We start from the raw sequence: 22,924 nt of genomic DNA on the forward strand, positions 1-22,924 counted from the left end.
TTACACATATTTGGTATCGCCGCGTCCGTAACGACCCCATCTATAAAGCTATTACATTATTTAATCCGCACGGTGAACGCCGTAAAAAAATAAAATAAAAAAACAATGCAAAAATTGCTGTTTTATTTGAATCCTGCCATAAAAAAAATGTGATAAAAAGTGATCAAAAAGTCACATCTACTCCAAAATTGTACCAATAAAAAATACAAGTCGTCCCGCAAAAAAAAAGCCCTCATACAGCTGCATCGGCGAAAAAATAAAAACGTTATGGCTCTTCAAAATCAAATAATTTTGAAAAAGAAAGTGTTAGGCCCCATGCACACGAACGTATTTTTTACCGTCCGTAAATACTGGCGTACATACGGGTCCTTGGTCACACGTATTTGATCCGTATTGCACCAGTATTTACGGACCCTCGCCCGTAAATATGGCTCCAGTGTCACCCGTATTCCACCCTTATTTACAGGCACGTTTTCGCTTGCAAAATTGCACTGCACTAATCGGCAGCCCCTTCTCTCTATCAGTGCAGGATAGAGAGATGGGGCAGCCATTTCCGAGGTAAAAAGTAAAAGAAATTCATACTTACCCGGCCGTTGTCTTGGTGACGCATCCCTTTCTTCACATCCAGCCAGACCTCCCTGGATGACGCGGCAGTCCATGTGACCGCTGCAGCCTGTGATTGGCCTGTGATTGGCTGCAGCGGTCACATGGGCTGAAACGTCATCCCAGGAGACCGGACTGGAGGAAGAAGCAGGGAGTTCTGGGTAAGTATGAACTTATATTTTTTTTACAGGTTGCTCTATATTGTGATCGGTAGTCACTGTCCAGGGTGCAGAAACAGTTGCTGCCGATCAACTAACTCTTTCTGCACCCTGGACAGTGACTACTGATGTCGCCTAGCAACGCTCCCGTAATTACGGGAGCCCCATAGACTTCTATGGGCCTGCCCGTGCCGTAATTACGGCCTGAAATAGGACATGTTCTATATTTTTCAACGGCACGGGCACCTTCCCGTAAGCATACGGGTAGGTGCCCGTGGCCAATAGAAGTCTGTGGGCCCGTAAAAACGTGCCGTAATTACGGCCCGTAATTACGGGTATTTTACTTTTGTGTGCATGGGGCCTACCTGTGTAAAAGTAGTAATACATAAAAAAAAAAAATCATACAAATTTGGTACTGTTGCGCAATCATAAAAAAATCAGCTGAATAAAGTTATTGTGCTATTTACACCACACGGTAAACGGCGTAGATTTAGGATGCAAAATAAGTGTCAAAATGTCAGCTTTTTTTCTATTCCCCCCCCCCCAAAAAAGTTAATCAATAAATTCTATGTACCCCAAAATGGTGCTATTAAAAAAATACAACTTGTCCCACAAATAACAAGACCTTATACAGCTATGTCGACGCAAAAATGAAAAAGTTATAGCTCTTGGAATGTGACAATGGAAAAATGTAAAAAATAGATTTGTCATTAAGGGGTTAATCTCAATTACATTTTGCCATAGTAAAATGAAATGTTTAATCTGATTGGTCGCCAGTGACCACACCACTTATTTCACGCCCACTGGTTTACATAAACGTTCTCCATAAATTCTAGTTTCTAACATGATATCAAAGGACACGACATCACGTGATGGTACAACGGCAGTCGGTCGCTACCATGGCATCAACTGACCCGCCCACCCCTGAAGACGTGCTCTCTGGTAAGGAACAGCTTGACGTGTGCAGTAATGTATCGACCGAAGGAAATTTGCCAACCACTGTTTACAGTAATGGCGGGCGGAAGAGACAGGGATACTACTTCCAGGTCATACGGTGCTGGAGTGACGTGTTCCATGATGGCCGAAGACCCTGGTGGCGCTTACTTTTTATTCCCTCCACTTTCTTCATTCCCCCGTGGTCTGTAGCCATGGCCCGGACCGACATACCCTCACCCAGAGTCTGTGTGACGTTCACCCGTACCAAGCCGCAGCCATGCCCAGGAGAGGGAACAGGAAACGGCTGAAGTTCCGGGCCAATGATATGAGCTCCCACCGAGGTGAGAGGAGGAGGAGACCACGTGTTCCGGTAGCAGCCGGCGCCGCAGTAGATGTGACATAAATAATCAATGCCTCCCCTCCCCCGCAACTATACAGTAATGTTGTAGTGGGCCGCGGAGCTTGTTACCGGTTGCACGGATCTAACGCCTCACTGTGAATGGGAGATTTAGCTTAAGGAGGCTCTGTCACCACATTTTAAGTGCCCTGTCTCCTATATAAGAAGATCGGCGCTATAATGTAGGTGACAGTAATGCTTTTTATTTAGAAAATCTATTTTTACCATTTTATGAGGGATTTTTAGCTTTATGCTAATGACTTTCTTAATGCCCAAGTGGGCGTGTTTTTACGTTAGACCAAGTTGGTGTTGTACAGAGGAGTGTATGACGCTGACCAATCAGTGACCAATCAGTGACCAATCGGCATCATGCACTTCTCTCCATTCATTTACACTGCACTAGCGATATAGATATATCGCTATGTGCAGCCACATACACTAACATTACTGCAGTGTCCTGATAATGAATAGACATTACCTCCAGCCTGGACGTCATGTGTACTCAGAATCCTGACACTTCTGAATCTTTTCTGTTAGATTTCCAGCAAGGCAAACGTAATCTCGCGAGATTATGATGTAAACTGTCATTTAAAACGAGATTACGTTTGCCTTGCTGGAAATCTCACAGAAAAGATTCAGACGTGTCAGGATTCTGAATAAACATCGCATCCTGGCTGGAGGTAATGTCTATTCATTATCAGTACACTGTAGTAATGTTAGGGCTTGTGTATGTAGCTGCACATAATGATATAACTATATCGCTAGTGCAGTGTAAATGAATGGAGAGAAGTGCATGACGCTGATTGGTCAGCATCATACACCCCTGTACAACGCCCACTTGGTCTAAAGTAAAAACACGCCCACTTGGGCATTAAGAAACTCATTAGCATAAAGCTAAAAATCGCTCAAAGTGGTAAAAATAGATAAAAAGCACTGCTGTCACCTACAATATAGAGACCATCTCCTTATGTAGAAGGTAGGGCACTTATAATGTGGTGACAGAGACTCTTTAAAGAGGCTCTGTCACCAGATTTTGCAACCCCTATCTGCTATTGCAGCAGATCGGCGCTGCAATGTAGATTACAGTAACGTTTTTATTTTTTAAAAACGAGCATTTTTGGCCAAGTTATGACCATTTTTGTAGTTATGCAAATGAGGCTTGCAAAAGTCCAAGTGGGCGTGTTTAAAAGTAAAAGTCCAAGTGGGCGTGTATTATGTGCGTACATCGGGGCGTTTTTAATACTTTTACTAGCTGGGCGCTCTGATGAGAAGTATCATCCACTTCTCTTCAGAACGCCCAGCTTCTGGCAGTGCAGACACAGCGTGTTCTCGAGAGATCACGCTGTGACGTCACTCACAGGTCCTGCATCGTGTCGGCACCAGAGGCTTCAGTTGATTCTGCAGCAGCATCGGCGTTAGCAGGTAAGTCGATGTAGCTTACCTGCAAACGCTGATGCTGCTGCAGAATCAAATGTAGCCTCTGGTGCCGGTGTCCTCGCTCGTCTGACACGATGCAGGACCTGTGAGTGACGTCACAGCGTGATCTCTCGAACACACTGTGTCTGCACTGCCAGAAGCTGGGCGTTCTGAAGAGAAGTGGATGATACTTCTCATCAGAATGCCCAGCTAGTAAAAGTATTAAAAACGCCCCGATGTACGCACATAATACACGCCCACTTGGACTTTTACTTTTAAACACGCCCACTTGGACTTTTGCAAGCCTCATTTGCATAACTACAAAAATGGTCATAACTTGGCCAAAAATGCTCGTTTTTTAAAAATAAAAACGTTACTGTAATCTACATTGCAGCGCCTATCTGCTGCAATAGCAGATAGGGGTTGCAAAATCTGGTGACAGAGCCTCTTTAAGTAGGCGAGTTGCCCATAGCAGCCAATCAGATTTCAGCTTTCATTTCCCGTAGGGTCCCTGGAGAATGAAACCATCTGGTTGCCATGGCCAACAGCTCCAGTTTGCACTCATTTTAATTTCCCATCCTTGAAGTTGAACTTTGTCAGTGTTGCAGAGCCTGATGTTACAATGTATGGAGAATAGTAGTGCCTGATAGTGTATGAAGACTAGTAGTGCCTGATGTTACAATGTATGGAGCCTGATGTTACGATGTATGAAGACTAGTAGTGCCTGATGTTACAATGTATGAAGACTAGTAGTGCCTAATGTTTTCAATGTATGAAGATTAGTAGTGCCTGATGTTTTCAATGTATGGAGACTAGTAGTGCCTGTTTTCAATGTATGAAGACTAGTAGTGCCTGATGTTGCAGTGTATGGAGACTAGCAGCTTGTTTGATTCTCCGCTCTTCATAAATAGTGACCTTTTTATAAGTGACCACTAAATGTTTCTTAATGTTATGATACTGTCTGCAGGGTGCCCAGAGACTCTCCTCAGTATTGCGCGCGCGCCCCCCCCCCCCTGTAACTGCTGAGGGACCGCAGATTTGTAAGATGTTGACCCCCTGCTGCATTAGGCTCTGTTCAGTACGGAGCCTCCATCGCAGATTCTGTCTGATTTGCCAAAAAACAGTGTTTTATGCTGCGCAACACTTCCTGTCAAGGTGATGGACCTGAGGGTGCTGGTTGTAGCCATTGTACAATCCAAGTGGCCGTCCTGAAGCTGTGAAGAAAGAAGTAGTCTTGGTCTCTGAACTCCATTGACTTAATCTTTTAGGTCTTCATTTTAACGGCAAGAACATCCCTGCATACTGCACTATTCTTGGTGTCAAATCTGACAACTGCTTTTGGAGCCACCAACTTTAGTGTGAACAGGGCAGAATATGAATTTGTTTCATACCGAGTACCCATTCAAACATAGAATGGAAAGACATGTTAATGTTGGGCACAAGCAGGCAATATTAAGGAAGAATTACCATCTCTGACTTTTCTAAGATTTTTCTATTTTTTTCTTCCAGTTACAGTGGCGGATTTTGCCAATTCAGATCCAGCTGTTGTGAAGTCTGGACGAGTGAAAAAGTCGGTGGCCAACGCTGTTCAGAAAGAAGGTGAGAAGAGGTTTAAGACTTGAAGACACTTAAAGAGGCTCTGTCACCACATTATAAGTGGCCTATGTCCTACATAAGGAGATCGGCGCTATAATGCAGGTGACAGCAGTGTTTTTTATTTCGAAAAATGATCTATTTTCACCACGTTATGAGTGATTTTAGCTTTATGCTTTCTTAATGCCCAACTGGGCGTGTTTTTACTTTTGACCATGTGGGCGTTGTAAAGATGAGTGTATGATGCTGACCAATCGGCGTCATGCACTTCTCTCCATTCATTTAATCAGCGCACAGTGATCTTGCTAGATAAGTATGTGCAGTCGTTACTCACACATTAACGTTACTGAAGTGTCTTGACAGTGAATAGACATTCCTTCCAGCTAGGACGCGATGTCTATTCACAATCCCAACACTTCGGTAAAGTTTCTGTGGTACTTACAGCAAAGCAAGCGTAATCTCGTGGGTTCATGCTGTAAATGACAGGTTACAGCGAGATTACGCTTTCTGTGCTGTAAATTTCACACAAACGTTAGCAAAGTGTCGGGATTGTGATTGGTCAGCCTCATACACTTCTCTGTACAACGCCCACTTGGTTAAAAGTAAAAACACGCCCACTTGGGCATTAAGAAAGTCATTAGCGTGAATCGTTTTTCTAAATAAAAATCACTGCTGTCACCTACATTACAGCGCCGATCTCCTTATGTAGGAGATAGGGCACTTATAATGTGGTGACAGAGACTCTTTAACAGCTCATATAAAACCACTTTGTTCTCCACAGTTCACAAATCCATTTATATTGGAATAACCTCCTGTATAACCGGGAGTTGTTCCATAATAATCATTCTAGCCGTGGAGCATTTTCCACCCCGGAGTCATACTGTGTCGTTTGGTAGCGTACGGTTGTCATCACATTTACAAAGTTAGATGTGATTCAGATGAGTGTGTTGTACCGGTTTAATCCTTTAGTTACCAGCCTATTTTGGGCCTTTAAAGGGGTTTTCTAATAATATTCAATTAATACGTATGCACAGGATAGGTGATAAGTGTCTGATTGAGGGGGGGGGGGTCTAACAACTAGGACCCCCACCGATCTAGAGAACGGGGCTCCCAGAGTGCCCTATGGTACATTCACTTTCTATGTGGCTGCTGGAGATAGTGCTGCCTTTTCACAGTGTCCCGCAGCGTACTTAGAGGTTTTCTGTGAGTTTTTTTTTTTTTCCTCTTTTCAGCAGGGTATATGATATAAAAGCTAACCTACTCACTCACCCTCTGAAATGCCCAGTGTTCCAGCGCTGACACCTCATTCGCTGCTGCTCAGGTCCTGCGGTGATCACATTTCCACTGGAGTCAGTTTCTGGCCTAAGCGGTGATTCTATGAAAGGGCAGCCGTGTGTCACGTTATGAATATAGTATAGACTAGGGTATGTTTCCAGCATCATATGGACTCGGCAAATGTAATGAAGGTGTTCGTTTGTTTTTGGGAATAGAATAGAAAAAAACACAAATATGCCAGTGAAAGTAAGGGTAAGGCCCCACAGAGGCATTGATGCGATGCGAGACAGCCTCGCCGGCACCTTCTTCAGCACGTTTGTCCAATTGCTCGTAAATGGCAGCGCGTTGTTGCGGGTAAAACTACTATTTATTTTAAAAATCATGCAGCCATTAAGGATTACACCCTTCGTACCTACACTATTTTGCCGGTGAACGGCTGTTTTACCTGCAATAATGCACGGCCATAAACAAGCGATTTCGTCGCAGCCTCTGGCACGGCTGTCGATGGCATCACGGCGGCTTTAATGCCGTTACGTTGGGCCTTCACCTAAGGCGTCCCATCCGTGCATACGCAGATACTGGCTGGGTGACTAGCTCATGCAGGTTTATGTGCGGTATGTTTTGTTTTTTTGGGTTTTCTTTTTTAAACTCTGGAGTCCTATGGGCAACGTATGCCTGTACAGTGGCTTCCATCGGAGGTATACATTGGGAAATCCTCCAGATACGTGTCTCCAACACTCACTGCGAGCGCAATGTAAATAGAGCCTTGACAATATTGTTTACATTTTATTGTTTACTGCTTTAGTGAAAGCACTTTGTGGCCTGGCGGCCTCTCGGGTGCCCAGTGAGGATGGTTCATCTGTATTGTCTGAGAATGGACAATATGGCAGCAGTGATGAGCTGGAAGACATTGGAAATGTAAACGGAATCTCTTCTAGGAAAAAGAAAAGTAAGAAGCAAAAAGGTGAGACATACGTGGATTCAAGATTTTATACTTGCTTTGACTTCAATCCCCTTGGGATATTCTTTAATATTGAAACCTCCTTCTCCATATTTAAATGGATTCTACACATCCAGAAAAGTCATTAGCAGATATGAAGTTTGTCATTTAAGGGGCTCTTCAAGATTGAAGGAGTACTCCAAACAGAACTTATACATTGTTATGCCTAATGCAGGGCTTGAAGTGGTGGTGTATGTTACACAGATTCTGTCTTATGTCCTTTGACTCCCTGTACTATGCACCGCTCCCTCAGGCCCTGCACCAGGCTTAAAGGACGAGTGTCACGGAAAAAAAAAATTTGATATCAATTTGCATTTAGTGTTTTATTATAAAATCTTTTATTTGTGTGTGTGTTTTACTTTTTTATATTTTTTTTTTACTTTTTCTTCTCTGAGGGCTGCCTTTTTTTTGCCATCTCTGTATGTGTCGATTAACGACACATACAGTGATGGAATACGGCACACACATCCCCATAGAGCATGCGAATGGGAGCCGTTCCATCCACTATAGCGTACGGGGTCTGTTTACACAGACCAAAAGTCAGGTCTTCGCTAGAGCAAAATCCGGCGCCATGTTCATGTCGACCGGAAGCCGCGCCCGGACTGTGAGATGACTACTTCCGGTCGCGGCTTCCGGACTTGTGTTCTGAAGCAAGCACGAGGAGCAGACAGGAGCGGAGGGAGCGGCGGCGGCAGGAGCAGGTAAGTTAGGTCTGTATGTACGTGTTTTTCTGTGTGTTTACTACTGTATGTTAACCTACTACACTGTGTGTTAGCTCAAAAAATGGCGGCACACAGTGTAGGAGGTTTGACGTTCAATCCCCTCCTTTCTCCTGGCACTAGCCAGGATAAGGGAGGGGGGATTCTGTGAGCTCACTAGAGCGAGTGAGTATTCCCAAATTTTGCAGCATAAAGCAATGTGGTTGCTTTACCACATGCAATGCTGCAATTTTGGGAATTGCTCCATCTAGTGACCAGTACTGGGAAATGTTATAAATTAGAATCTAATTTATAATATTTCCTGACTCGTGAAAAAATTAAAAAAATTTGGACAGTGTTTAAGCATTCATACACTAACTGTTTAACTAAAAAAAATAATAAAAAATTCTAGCGACCCATTCCCTTTAACAAAGTACATCCGTTTTGCCCAGATCATTCACTTAAAGGGAATGTGTTGCCAGAAAAACATGTTTTTTTAAAAAAAATTAAACATTTAGTGTGTGGGTGATTAAACATTGTTCAAATTTTTTTATTTTTTTTTGCACGAGCCAGGAAATATTATAAATTATTTCTAATTTATAATACTACCCATTTTTGGTCACTAGATGGAGCTGTTCCCAAAATTGCAGCATTGCAACATTGGGTTAAAAGCCCTCGCTCTAGTGAGCTCTCAGCATCCCCCCTCCTTTATCCTGGCTAGTGCCGGGATAAACGAGGGGTTTGAACGGTGTAACCTCCTACACTGTGTCGCCATTTTTTGAGCTAACCCACAGTGTAGTAGGTTTACATACAGTAGTAAACACACACAAACACGAACATACATTGAAATCTCTTACCTGCTCCTGCCGCCGCGGCTCCCTCCGGCCCGTCCGCTCCGTTTGCTGCCGCTGGTGCAAGTGCACAAATCCGGAAGCCGCGACCGGAAGTAGTAATATTACTGTCCGGCCGCGACTTCCGGTCCACAGGAAAATGGCGCCGGACGGCGTCAATTTCGAATAGGACTGTGTGGGAGCGGCGCATGCGCAGTTCCCACACAGACGCCGTACACTGCAGTCAATGGGACGGGAGCCGTTCGCAGTCCCTATGGGACTGTGGCTGCCGTATTCCATGTCTGTATGTGTCGTTAATCGACACACACAGAAATGGAACAAAAAATGGCAGCCCCCATAGGGAAGAAAAAGTGTAAAAATAAGAAAAAGTAAAACACAAACACACAAATGAATATAAACGTTTTTAATAAAGCACTAACATCTTTAACATATAAAAAAATAATTTGTGATGACACTGTTCCTTTAACCCCTCCACTTCCTATGATGTGTATAATGCATCATACCTTTTTAAAAGACAGCCCCATAGAAATGAATGGAGCATTGGCCGAGCATGCCAACTACCGCTCCATTTATATGGGGCTTTCAGGAACAGCAAGGTAATCCCGTTCTCGTGATCGTGGGGGTCCTAGCAGTCTGCTCCCCACCGATCAATATTTATCACCTCCATAGGATAGGTGATAAATATCTGATTATGGGAAAACCCCTTTAAAGAGCCGGATCTTCAAAATGACACCTGAATCAAAGCTCTAGGCGCATTGAAGTACAAAACTTGTTTGATCAGGATATAAAGTTACACTTCCTGGTTCTGTGAAAGGGAGGGAGAAGCTGCAAGCGACAGCAGGAAGAAAGAATACTGCCTGTTCTTGTAATCTCTCCCCCTGTAATGCCTTCCAGAGACGTACATGACCCCATTTTCCCTCTTCTGAAGGAGGGAACAAGTGCCTCACATCTAAGGGCCTGTTCACATCCGCACTGGCTTCAGTTTTGGGCTTTCCGTTAATCTGTTCTGTCAGATGAACGGAAAGCCAAATGGAAAGCAACGCTTCCGTTTGCATCACCATTGATTTCAATGTGTTTTGTTTTTTTGGTTTGCCTTCATTCCGCTAGGTTTCAGGCTGTTTTCTTTTTTTTTTTTTTTCTTTACGGAAGCAATAGTGCTTCCGACTACGCCATTGTTTCCGTGAAAAAAACGGAAACCTTGTGGAATGGAGGTAAACTGAAACCATTTGAAATCAATGTTGACGGAAGTGATGCTTTCCATTCATCTGCTCCTCTGATGGAACAGATGAAGGGAAATCCTAAACGGAAGCCGTCGCTGATGTGAACAGTCCCTAAGTTCATAACCATTCATAGACCGCTTTCCATGATGTATTTACTACACAGATGCCATTACAATTTATGGTGACGGATTCCACTGTTAGGGCATGACCACACATGGCGGAATTCCTCCGCAACTGTCCGCATCAATGCCGCACAGAATCTGCGTTGCAGATTCTGCAGCGGATCTGCACAAAATGTGCAGAAAATTGATGCGGACTGGCCGCTGCGGACTGCAGGAAAAGTGCTTCTCTTCTCCCTATTCAGTGCAGGATAGAGAGAAGGGACAGCACTTTCCCTAGTGAAAGTCAAAGAAATTCATACTTACCGCCCGTTGTCTTGGTGACGCGTCCCTCTTTCGGCATCCGGCCCGACCTCCCTGGATGACGCTCCAGTCCATGTGACCGCTGCAGCCTGTGCTTGGCCTGTGATTGGCTGCAGCCGTCACTTACACTGAAACGTCATCCTGGGAGGCCGGACTGGAGACAGACGCAGGGAGTTCTCGGTAAGTATGAACTTATATTTTTTTACAGATACATGTATATTGTGATCGGTAGTCACTGTCCCGGGTGCAGAAACAGTTACTGCCGATCGCTTAACTCTTTCAGCACCCTGGACGGTGACTATTTACAGACGTCTCCTAGCAACGCTCCCGTCATTACGGGAGCCCCATTGACTTCCTCAGTCTGGCTGTAGACCTAGAAATACATAGGTCCAGCCAGAATGAAGAAATGTCATGGTAGTAAAAACAATACGCTCCGCAGCACACATAAGATCTGCGGACTTCATTGCGGAATTTTGACTCTCCATTGAAGTCAATGGAGAAATTCCGCCATGAGTCCGCAACCAGTCCGCCACTGCTCCGCAACAGACAGAGCATGCTGCGGACACCAAATTCCGCTCCGCAGCCTATGCTCCGCAGCGGAATTGTACGCATCGTGTAAACGAACACTGCTAAATTAAAGTGAAAGTCAATGGAGAAACGGCTCCGCTGCGGATTAACGCTGCGGAGTGTCCGCAGCGGAATTTAAGTGAAATTCCGCTATGTGTGAACCCGCCCTTAGGGCATCCGTCAAATCAAAGCTCACAATGAATGTGTATATGTCGGGAGCATTTCCTGGTGTAAATGTCAACAGATTTATTAAGAGACGCACACCTATTTTAAAAAAAAATTGCATCTTCGGCTGTCTGGGCGTAGATTTCTACTTTAATTTCTGATGTAAATTACAGTAAACTTGACTGGGTCGCGTAGACCCGGCCCTTCTGCTAAGCTCCGTCCACTTTTTAGAAAAGTGCCGTAAAAGTCGTCACAATTTCTTGTGCAAAACTGGATTGCGTCGAGGTTTGAGCAAATTTAGGGGCATCAAAAAGTTGAATTACCCCATTATGTCTAACACTTGATATAAACCACAAGAGAAACACTAAAAATATAAATCAACCAATCACGTTTCTTAATATGTAGTCCACAATTCACACAGATACCAGATATCCTCAATAAAACATATTTATATATACAATTTTATATCGAGATACATGCTGCAACGCATCCATAATGACAGAACTGTAAAATGATCACGTTATCCCACCAGGTGGATTCCGTAAGAAGAAAATAATTCTAAATGCTGCCTCCCAAAGCAATAAAGTGGTCAGTCGCATCTACCCCAAAATAGTACAAATAAATAAATACAAGTCCTGCTGAAAAAAAAAATAAGCCCTCAAACCGCTCTGACGGAAAAAAATAATGTTATGGCTCTTTGAATGCGGTGATACAAACGTTTTTGTTTTTTTATAAAAAGTATTTTTGTGCAATAGTTAAAATTAACAAAAGAACGACAAAAACGTAATATTGTAGTATTGTAAGTATATAGACCTACAGAGCGAGGTGATCATAGAAAATGACTGACCTGGGAAACATTTTGGATATTTACGTGACTAGAATTCCACAACTCCTCTGTCTGACAGGATCTAATTGTATTAATATTGGTGTTTCTCAAACATGGGAATATATATATATACACACACACACACGTGTGGAATAGATGAGATGTCTTCCAATGAATAAGGTTAGATGTACATTTTGTGTGTTCCTCTTCCAGAGAGCAGCATCACAGACCTCACTGGAGGGGACTACACCATTGACATCTGGCTTGTACTCGCCTCCTACATCCGACCTGAAGATGTCGTGACGTTTGCTCTTATCTGTAAGAAAGCTTGGACCGTTACTTGCACTGCTGTCTTTTGGATGAGATTGTACAAAAGGTGTGATGAGCAGTGTAGAATATTAATGACTAATATAACCATAACCTCACGTAGTAATGATCTGCAGGACTGGCTGGTTTGAGAACGTTTAGAATTGCTTAAATGGGCCGTGGGTAAAGGTCTTATTTGTGAAGATGCAGTCGTCCAATCCTGGGCTGTCTTTGTATACTTATCTGCACGTGCATGGAATGAGATGTCACTTATCAAGGGCACGGTCTTTGTACAGTGAGGAAAGGATTGGCATGTAAAATATTTTAAGAATCTTAACATAATATTTTAGATGTGCCAGGATTCGTTTGGGAGAGCATTGGGTGTAATATGAGCGTTTTTCCACCCGTAATTTTGTCTTTACACATCTGCTCTTTTTAATAAATATAAAAAAAGTTACAATTACACATTGATAAAATCTGAAGTGGCCAGAGAAAAGAAAACAATCAATTATAAAATGTGCGTTCTCGACCTGTTGTACTAGAAGTATAATTGTATCATTTGACATTTTAGCGCTATGATTATAATAGATGCTACTGAACGACATGCATAACCACATCAAAGAAAGGCCATGTAATCCCAGTTTAATAGGTTATCACTTGTAACACTTCTTCCAATAAGTATGCATAAAACAAGGCGGTCAGTGTCTGTATATGTTGAATTAAACAGGACCTGTCACCTATGATGTCTATTTCAGTGAATTCTTGTTTTCCCCATGAAATAACCATTCTGGAATAAATTGACAACTGGGTGTTAATCTCCCTTGTTAAAAAGGGGTGTGTCCCTAAAGTGTCAGCAATGATTGGACAGTGTCAGACTGTGTAGGAACACACCCCCAACTGGTAACACCCAGTTATCAATTTATTCATCATAATCTTGGTGGAATAAAAAAAGAAAATGGGCAGAGTAGAGCTAAGAAAATATGCTTCTTATTTCATGGGAAACACAATTATTTACTGAAACGGACATGTCCGGAGAGGTGACGGGTCCTCTTTGATAACTAAAATGGCATTGGTTTTATTTTGTTTCAACAATTATTTACCTGTTTTGCAGACATTACCAGAGGAGCGCCTACCTTCCCGTTCGTCTGCTTCCAGAGTGCATGTACATTCTGCGTTCTCTGCGTGCATGCGTTATCCGTTCCTTATTTCACATGTACGAGCCGTTTTGCTGCAGGGTGGCCAAAAATCCTTCATTACCTGAATCAACTCCTAATACTTTGTTAAATTCCAAAGTAAGTTGCGTGGGGCACCACAAATGGATTCGTATAATAATTACAAAATGTAGGTTGATGGCCGACCTCTTCTGTGTATGTGATCTTTTATATATTTTTTTTTTTTTTTTTTGCTTAGCTTGTCATTTTTAACTAGTGCATTTTATATTTTGATTTTCAGTGTTTACTTTACTGGTGTAGGAAAGTGGAGCCTGGAAGCAGACCTGCACCATTGTGGGAATTTAACTTCAAATTAAAAAAGCTGGTAGGCCAATTTACTTCATGTAATTAAAATTGTGTCCATTCATAAATAAACTAAGATTTATAAATTCTAGTGTGCCTGCAAGAGCGGGGGGGATTCGTGATCTCTCCCCTCTGAAGTAATCGCCAGGCACAGGCTTAAAACCATGCTAGGTCCATCTAATAAGACAGTTAGTAAATGAGACACGCCTCTTGTAGGGGTATGTTCACACGCAGAGTCAAAATACGGAGCTGTTTTCAAGGGAAAACGGCCCCTGATTTTCAGACGTTTCTTGAGCAACTCTCGTTTTTGGAGCTGTTCATTGGAGTCTATGAGAAAACCGCTCCAAAAACGTCCCAAGAAGTGTCCTGCACTTTTGACGAGGCTGTAATTTTACGCGCCGTCTTTTGACAGTGATGCGTAAAATGACAGGTCATCGGCACAGTACATCGTAAAGCCCATTGAAAGTAATGGGCAGATGTTTGCCAACATATTGAAGCCGTTTTTTCAGACTTAATTCGAGGCGTAAAACGCCCCCATTACGTCTGAAAATAGGTCGTGTGAACCCAGCCCAACTCTGAAAGCCCACAGTGGCAGACTTAGGGTATGTTCACACGGCCTATTTACGGACGTAATTCGGGCGTTTTTGCCCCGAATTACGTCTGAAAATAGCGCCTCAATAGCGCTGACAAACATCTGCCCATTGAAAGCAATGGGCAGACGTTTGTCTGTTCACACGAGGCGTATATTTACGCGCCGCTGTCAAATGACGGCGCGTAAATAGACGCCCGCGTCAAAGAAGTGACCTGTCACTTCTTTGGCCGTAATTGGAGCCGTTATTCATTGACTCCAATGAATAGCAGCGCTAATTACGGCCGTAATTGACGCGGCGTTCAAGCGCCTGCACATGCCGGTACGGCTGAAATTACGGGGATGTTTTCAGGCTGAAACATCCCCGTAATTTCAGCCGTTACGGACCCCCGCCGTGTGAACATACCCTTAGAGAGGCTCTGTCACCAGATTATCAAATCCTTATCTCCTATTGAATGTGATCGGCGCTGCAATGTAGATAACAGCAGTTGTTTTTTTTTTTTTTTTTTGTTTTTTTAAAACGATCATTTTTGCCCAAGTTATGAGCAATTTTATATTTATGGAAATGAGCTTTTCAATGGACAACTGGGCGTGTTTACTGGTTTTACCAACTGGGCGTTGTGAATAGAAGTGTATGGCGCATCATACACTTCTCATCGGTCCCACCCAGATTCTTTCACTGCAGACACACAGCGTGACGTCACCAACAGGTCCTTCAACCTTGGCGTCGGACAGAGAAGATACATAGGCTCCAGGCGTCCGAGAGGGTAATATGCTCGTCTCTAGGGAGTTTACTATGCTTACCTGCACACGGTGATGCTGCTGCAGATTCAACTGTACCCTCTGACGCCTGGAGCCGATGTGTCTTCTCTCTTCCGACGCCAAGGTTGAAGGACCTGTGGGTGACGTCACACTGTGTCTGCAGTGAAAGAAGCTGGGTGGGAACGATGAGGTTCAAAAATGATCGTTTTTCAAAAAAAAAAAAACCTTCACGTTCAATAGGAGATAGGGATTTTATAATCTGGTGACAGAGCCTCTTTACTTTGGAACATTTGTCAATTGCCCCAGCTTTCAGAGTAACTGTACATGTGTTTTATTGGCTCCTATCATTTTGGTTTACATCCTCGCAGGGATTTTTTAGTTGCACCAAGTGCAGCTGGTTTATTAAAGCTTTCCAGCCCTTTTAGGAGTGACCATAAACCATATTGGATAACTCTGACATGCGCCATATTCTATAGGCGTACTGACGCTACACTGCTCTTTCAGATTGGCCCTCCGCTCCACAGTATTCTAGTCCTAATATATGCCCCTCACTCTATATAATGTTGCCTAGTAAGGAAAAATATTTATTTTAGAAGTCCATTATCCTTATTGCCGCAGAGATGGGTTTCACCACTGTAAAAAAAAAACTTATTCGTTTGCACCCTGGTGTTAAAATGCTTTACTTCTTTTAAAGAGGCTCTGTCACCAGATTTTGCAACCCCTATCTGCTATTGCAGCAGATCGGCGCTGCAATGTAGATTACAGTAACGTTTTTATTTTTAAAAAACGAGCATTTTTGGCCAAGTTATGACCATTTTTGTAGTTATGCAAATGAGGCTTGCAAAAGTCCAAGTGGGTGTGTTTAAAAGTAAAAGTCCAAGTGGGCGTGTATTATGTGCGTACATCGGGGCGTTTTTAATACTTTTACTAGCTGGGCGCTCTGAATAGAAGTATCATCCACTTCTCTTCACAACGCCCAGCTTCTGGCAGTGCAGACACAGCCGTGTTCTCGAGAGATCACGCTGTGACGTCACTTACAGGTCCTGCATCGTGTCAGACGAGCGAGGACACCGGCACCAGAGGCTACAGTTGATTCTGCAGCAGCATCAGCGTTTGCAGGTAAGTAGCTACATCGACTTACCTGCTAACGCCGATGCTGCTGCAGAATCAACTGTAGCCTCTGGTGCCGGTGTCCTCGCTCGTCTGACACGATGCAGGACCTGTGAGTGACGTCACAGTGTGATCTCTCGAGAACACGGCTGTGTCTGCACTGCCAGAAGCTGGGCGTTGTGAAGAGAAGTGGATGATACTTCTCATCAGAGCGCCCAGCTAGTAAAAGTATTAAAAACGCCCGATGTACACACATAATACACGCCCACTTGGACTTTTACTTTTAAACACACCCACTTGGACTTTTGCAAGCCTCATTTGCATAACTACAAAAATGGTCATAACTTGGCCAAAAATGCTCGTTTTTTGAAAATAAAAACGTTACTGTAATCTACATTGCAGCGCCGATCTGCTGCAATAGCAGATAGGGGTTGCAAAATCTGGTGACAGAGCCTCTTTAAGACAATTTATTCATTCTTCAGATAATCTTTAATATGTGGAACCGCTTCAACTAACCGACCATGCCCTGTGTGTGGGTGTCATAAGCCTGTTTTCAAGTTGATACATAATTCTGCTTAATTCTATGTAAAGGTGCGTTTCCTGGATATTCTAGTAAAACATTAGCAGTTGTGGTCTAGGCACTCGGCTGTTTACATATCTCCCAAAGACTTTAAACGCTTTGAAGACTTTTTGATGCATATTTTATTTTTGCATACTAAAAAATTTTCTAATAGCTTTATTTTGTTTAGTGCTGCAGCTTCTATGCATTCACTATACCTAAAGGCTGCATTACTCTGCTGTAAGCCGAATCTGATGGCTCTTGTGTACCTCTGTGGCCTGGTTTACATTATTTCTTATCGATGGGTATATGTCAGGAGGAGTCTTGACTTAATGATTTGGCACCTGCAATTTGTAATATTTTTAAGACTGCGTTCCCAGAAATGATGGACACTTTATAATATTTAGCAAATCACTTTACCCTATCAAATACATAGACAGGTTGCATTTCACTTTACTTTCTTTATATGTTACTTGTAGTGTTTTTTTTTATATACGATAAAACCAGTGATAATTCTTCTATAAACCTTGTATTTATTTGTTTAGCCGCCAAAGCAGAAGAACCATTGTCTTAATGGACTAATGCCCCCGGCAGAGTACAAAGAAGTCCACTTTAACCCAGACCAGGACTGTTGCCTTCTTCAAGTTACTACGTTAAATTTTATTTTCATCCCTGTTGTTATGGGTATGACACTAACTTATGTAAGTAATCGTAATGTGTGTGGTTATTCTCCATGTTATCAGTTTCGTAGCCTTAAGCTTGACCATGTGCGTTGTGATCTGCAATGTTATCCATGTTTAGTATTATAGGATGTCTAGTCCTCTAGAGGTATTGAAGCAGGTCCATTACATGGCGTTCAATAGAGTACGTTGCAATGTTTGATTTTAAGTGCTTGGTAAGACTTGCTACTATCTGTGGTAGGTCTCGGTGTAAAATGGGCCATTTTAAGATGCCCTGTTTTGGCCCTAGCCATACAGACAAATTATTTATGAAAACAAAGTTGTAAACTGCAGAGTTTGGGCATGACCACACATGGCGGAATTCCTCCGCAACTGTCCGCATCAATGCCGCACAGAATCTGCGTTGCAGATTCTGCAGCGGATCTGCACAAAATGTGCAGAAAATTGATGCGGACTGGCCGCTGCGGACTGCAGGAAAAGTGCTTCTCTTCTCCCTATTCAGTGCAGGATAGAGAGAAGGGACAGCACTTTCCCTAGTGAAAGTCAAAGAAATTCATACTTACCGGCCGTTGTCTTGGTGACGCGTCCCTCTTTCGGCATCCGGCCCGACCTCCCTGGATGACGCTCCAGTCCATGTGACCGCTGCAGCCTGTGCTTGGCCTGTGATTGGCTGCAGCCGTCACTTACACTGAAACGTCATCCTGGGAGGCCGGACTGGAGACAGACGCAGGGAGTTCTCGGTAAGTATGAACTTATATTTTTTTTTACAGATACATGTATATTGAGATCGGTAGTCACTGTCCCGGGTGCAGAAACAGTTACTGCCGATCGCGTAACTCTTTCAGCACCCTGGACAGTGACTATTTACAGACGTCTCCTAGCAACGCTCCCGTCATTACGGGAGCCCCATTGACTTCCTCAGTCTGGCTGTAGACCTAGAAATACATAGGTCCAGCCAGAATGAAGAAATGTCATGGTAGTAAAAACAATACGCTCCGCAGCACACAAGATCTGCGGACTTCATTGCGGAATTTTGACTCTCCATTGAAGTCAATGGAGAAATTCCGCCATGAGTCCGCAACCAGTCCGCCACTGCTCCGCAACAGACAGAGCATGCTGCGGACACCAAATTCCGCTCCGCAGCCTATGCTCCGCAGCGGAATTGTACGCATCGTGTAAACGAACACTGCTAAATTAAAGTGAAAGTCAATGGAGAAACGGCTCCGCTGCGGATTAACGCTGCGGAGTGTCCGCAGCGGAATTTAAGTGCAATTCCGCCATGTGTGAACCCGCCCTTTGGATCTTTAGTGCAATACTTTTTGCATAGTTTCTACGTAGACTATTGCCTTTCTCTGTCAAGATTAAAGGAAAGTATAGAAAAAGGAAACCGGCTGCTAATGTGATTAAAGTGTAACTAAACTTTACAAAAAAAAAATGTTTGACATGTCAGAAGTCTTAATCAGTGCGGGTCCGAGCACTGAGATCCACACGATCTCCAAAACAAAGCAGCAGAAGCGCTCGGGCGAGGAATGTGCCACTTCGTTTCTGGTCGGCGTTCCTCGGAAAGCTGAGTGATCGGTGTGCGGACTCGTAGACTTTCTATTCAGCCTGTACGCTGCTCGGAGGAAAGCCGATCAGAAATGAAGCGACACAGCGCTTATGCCGCTTAATTTTTGTGATCACTGGGGGGGGGGGGGTCTTAGTGCTCGGACCCCCACCAATCAAAACTTCTGACATGTCACTAGTACATGTCAGAAGTTTAGTTACACTTTAAGAAATCCTCTAAAGTGCCGCGCCCCCCCCCATCTAGTCTGCCGTGTAGACCCATTAACCCATGGAGTCACTCACTGACAGCAACGGGCATTGACCACTTTTATCAGTGCATACACAGACCTGCCCTGTAATGCAGAGGGAGAGCACCAGCAGTCAATTATGACAGTCTTTGCATTTTATACCCACAGATTGGTGCAGTGTGGGCATAACAGGGTTATAGGATTTTGTCTGGGAGCAAAATACCTCTACGTAAAAGAATGGTTTTGGATGTTGTCTGTTTGTGAACAATTAGGCTGGGTTCACACGAGCATGTTACGTCCGTAATGGACAGACGTATTTCGGCCGGAAGTCCCGGACCGAACTCGGTGCAGGGAGCCGGGCTCCTAGCATCATAGTTATGTACGATGCTAGGAGTCCCTGCCTCGCTGCAGGACAACTGTCCCGTACTGTAATCGTGTTTTCAGTACGGGACAGTAGTTCCACGGAGAGGCAGGGACTCCTAGCATCGTACATAACTATGATGCTAGGAGCCCGGCTCCCTGCACCGAGTTTGGTCCGGGACTACCGGCCGAAATACGTCCGTCCATTACGGACGTAACATGCTCGTGTGAACCCAGCCTTAAAGAGGCTCTGTCACCAGATTTTGCAAGCCCTATCTGCTATTGCAGCAGATCGGCGCTGCAATGTAGATTACAGTAATGTTTTTATTTTTAAAAAAACGAGCATTTTTGGCCAAGTTATGACCATTTTTGTATTTATGCAAATGAGGCTCGCAAAAGTCCAAGTGGGCGTGTATTATGTGCGTACATCGGGGCGTGTTTACTACTTTTACTAGCTGGGCGTTCTGACCAGAAGTATCATCCACTTCTCTTCAGAACGCCCAGCTTCTGGCAGTGCAGATCTGTGACGTCACTCACAGGTCCTGCATCGTGTCGGCCACATCGGCACCAGAGGCTACAGTTGATTCTGCATCAGCGTTTGCAGGTAAGTAGCTACATTGACTTACCTGCAAACGCCGATGCTGCTGCAGAATCAACTGTAGCCTCTGGTGCCGATGTCCAATGAAGTGTGCATGAGGCCTTGGAGCCATATAAGAAGATGAGTACCGTAAGTGGGCCGTGTAATTGAGTGCCTATCAATGAGACAACTCATTGATCGTTGCTCATTTCACAAGGAGCTAGCATGGGGACGAGCGCTCGTTACTACGATCGCTCGTCCCCATATATTTCTAGAATGTCGGCAGCAACGCTGATATATTTAGCTGTATAAACAATACAATCAGCCGATCAACGAACCTTCTGTGAACGCTTGTTTGATCGATAATGGCCCGTGTTAAAAGGCCCTTTACTCATTTAGTTCACTTTGTAAAGAAATGTGTGAAATTTGTGGAAAACAACAAGTGAAGCTGTGTACCTAAATAAAAAAAATCTGCCCTTCTGAGTTCAAAGACTCTTCTAATAGCCCTATATTAAATAACTCCTCTACAGCTTAAGGCGTTATTCAGACGAGCGTGTCCGTTTTTAATGCATTCCAGTTCTGTGTGGCCACAGTTTTTAATGTCAGTGTTGGTACACGTTTTAATTTTTTTATCAGCGTTTCTTTAGCAATTGGTACGTGAAACACGGACCGCACACGGGTGACATCCATGTGCTGTCTGTGATTGTCACGCACCCATAGACTTCAGTGGGCTGCAAAAACAGACCAGAATAGGACATGCAATGAGTTTCACACAACGGAAACACGCTGCGTGAAAAATCAGACGTCTGAATAGCCCCATTGAATTGCAGAGGTCCATGTGTCCTATTTTTTATTTTTTCCGGACCGCACACTGTCATGTACAACATTCGACTGAATAAGGCCTAACACTGGTCTTCTTATTGTTGCTGATTGTTTTACTTGTTTACTCCCTCCAGTTGACCATCAATGTCAGTACTGACATGAGGCACCACCGTGTAAGACTGGTTTTTCAAGACTGCCCAGTGATGAATGGCAAGAAACCTCGTGGGGAACAAGGAGTGCAGATTGTTTTGGATCCAGTACACAGCGTCCATCTTCTAGACTGGTGGCATCCAAAATATCCCTTCTCAGCCATGGCCTAGTGTTGGAACAGATACTTTGATTCTGGGAGCCGCCCCCACAGCAACCAAAGAAACTGAGATATTAAACTGGAGACGGTGTGATTCATGGTGTGCTGATGGAGACTTCTTTTACTGCCAAAGTTCAAACAACCATCAAGACTAATCATGTCTGGAATAAAGCGTTCATGTTGAATTATTATAAATATTTAAAAAAAAATTTTAGTTTTTTGGTTTAAATGTAGGGAATATACTTCTCTTACAACTAAAGAAAATTGTGGGAAAATGAACTATTGAAACAAGTGTGAAATGTAAAGTTTTGGCTACTTGAAGTGTTGTCTTTGACCAAGTATTTGTCACTAATAGTGTTTATCTCTTTTACCACTTGTATTCTTAACAAGAACCTGGGATAGTCCCCACCACTCATGTCTTAATTATGAAGAAGCTGATCTGTAATATGATTTTCCCTTTACAAATACATGGATTGTAATGATCATTTCTTATCCCTTCCCCTAGACTGGTTTAAAAAAAAAAATTGCTAGCTGGATATGCATTAAAATAGCGATGCCTTAGGCCTCATGCACATGAACGTATTTATTTTTTTCTCCCGTAAATACGGGTCCTTGGTCACACGTATTTGACCCGTATTCCACCAGTAATTACGGACCCATGCCTGTAAATACGGGTCCGGTTTCACCAGTATTTCACCCATCTTTACAGACCCGGTTTCTCTGCACTAATCGGCCCCCGAATTACGTCCAAAATTATGGCTTGAATGCGTTGACAAACATCTGCCCATTGAAAGCAATGGGCTGACGTTTGTCTGTTCACACGAGGTGTATATTTACGTGCTACTGTCAAAAGACGGCGCGTAAATAGATGCCCGCGTCAAAGAAGTGACCTGTCACTTCTCGGGGCGTAATTGGAGCTGTTATTCATTGACTCCAATGAAAAGCAGCGCCAATTATGTCCGTAATGGACGCGGCGTTCAAGCGCCTGCACATGCTGTTACAGCTGAAATTATGGGGATGTTTTCTCCTGAAAACATCCCCGTAATTTCAGCCGTTACGGATGCTGCCGTGTGAACATACCCTTAGGCAGTTGTGGAAAAAAAATGCAGCAAAGTAAGAATACTCTCAAGAAAAGGAGTTCCAACAGTTATTATTTTTTTTTAAATCAATTCTCATAATACAAAATGAATGAAAGAGCTCTAAATCAAATCAATATTTGGTGTGACCACCATTTGACTTTAAAATAGCATAGATTCGTCTAGGTTTTTGAAGGAACTCTGCAGGGAGGTTGTGCCAAACAACTTGGAGAACTCACAACAGATCATCTGTGGATGTAGACTTCCTCAAATCCTTCTGCCTCTTCATGTAATCCCAAACAGACTTGATGTTGATCAGGGCTCTGTGGGGGGTTGGTTTTC

The 22,924-nt window shown here is 43.5% G+C and overlaps 1 protein-coding gene across 1 annotated transcript; it reads left to right on the top strand.

Moving 5' to 3' along the window:
• Nucleotides 1–1,790: 1,790 nt before the first annotated feature.
• Nucleotides 1,791–21,973, top strand: TMEM183A (transmembrane protein 183A). Its single transcript, XM_075850745.1, has 8 exons — nucleotides 1,791–2,038; nucleotides 5,020–5,109; nucleotides 7,184–7,342; nucleotides 12,341–12,503; nucleotides 13,545–13,725; nucleotides 13,886–13,969; nucleotides 17,513–17,668; nucleotides 21,334–21,973. The coding sequence occupies exons 1-8, from the start codon at nucleotides 1,975–1,977 to the stop codon at nucleotides 21,517–21,519; spliced, it is 1,083 nt and encodes a 360-aa protein (XP_075706860.1). The 5' UTR covers nucleotides 1,791–1,974; the 3' UTR covers nucleotides 21,520–21,973.
• The last annotated feature ends 951 nt before the right edge of the window (nucleotides 21,974–22,924 follow it).

This window comes from Rhinoderma darwinii, chromosome 2, assembly GCF_050947455.1.
Source record: "Rhinoderma darwinii isolate aRhiDar2 chromosome 2, aRhiDar2.hap1, whole genome shotgun sequence".
NCBI classification, from domain to species: Eukaryota; Metazoa; Chordata; class Amphibia; order Anura; family Rhinodermatidae; genus Rhinoderma; species Rhinoderma darwinii.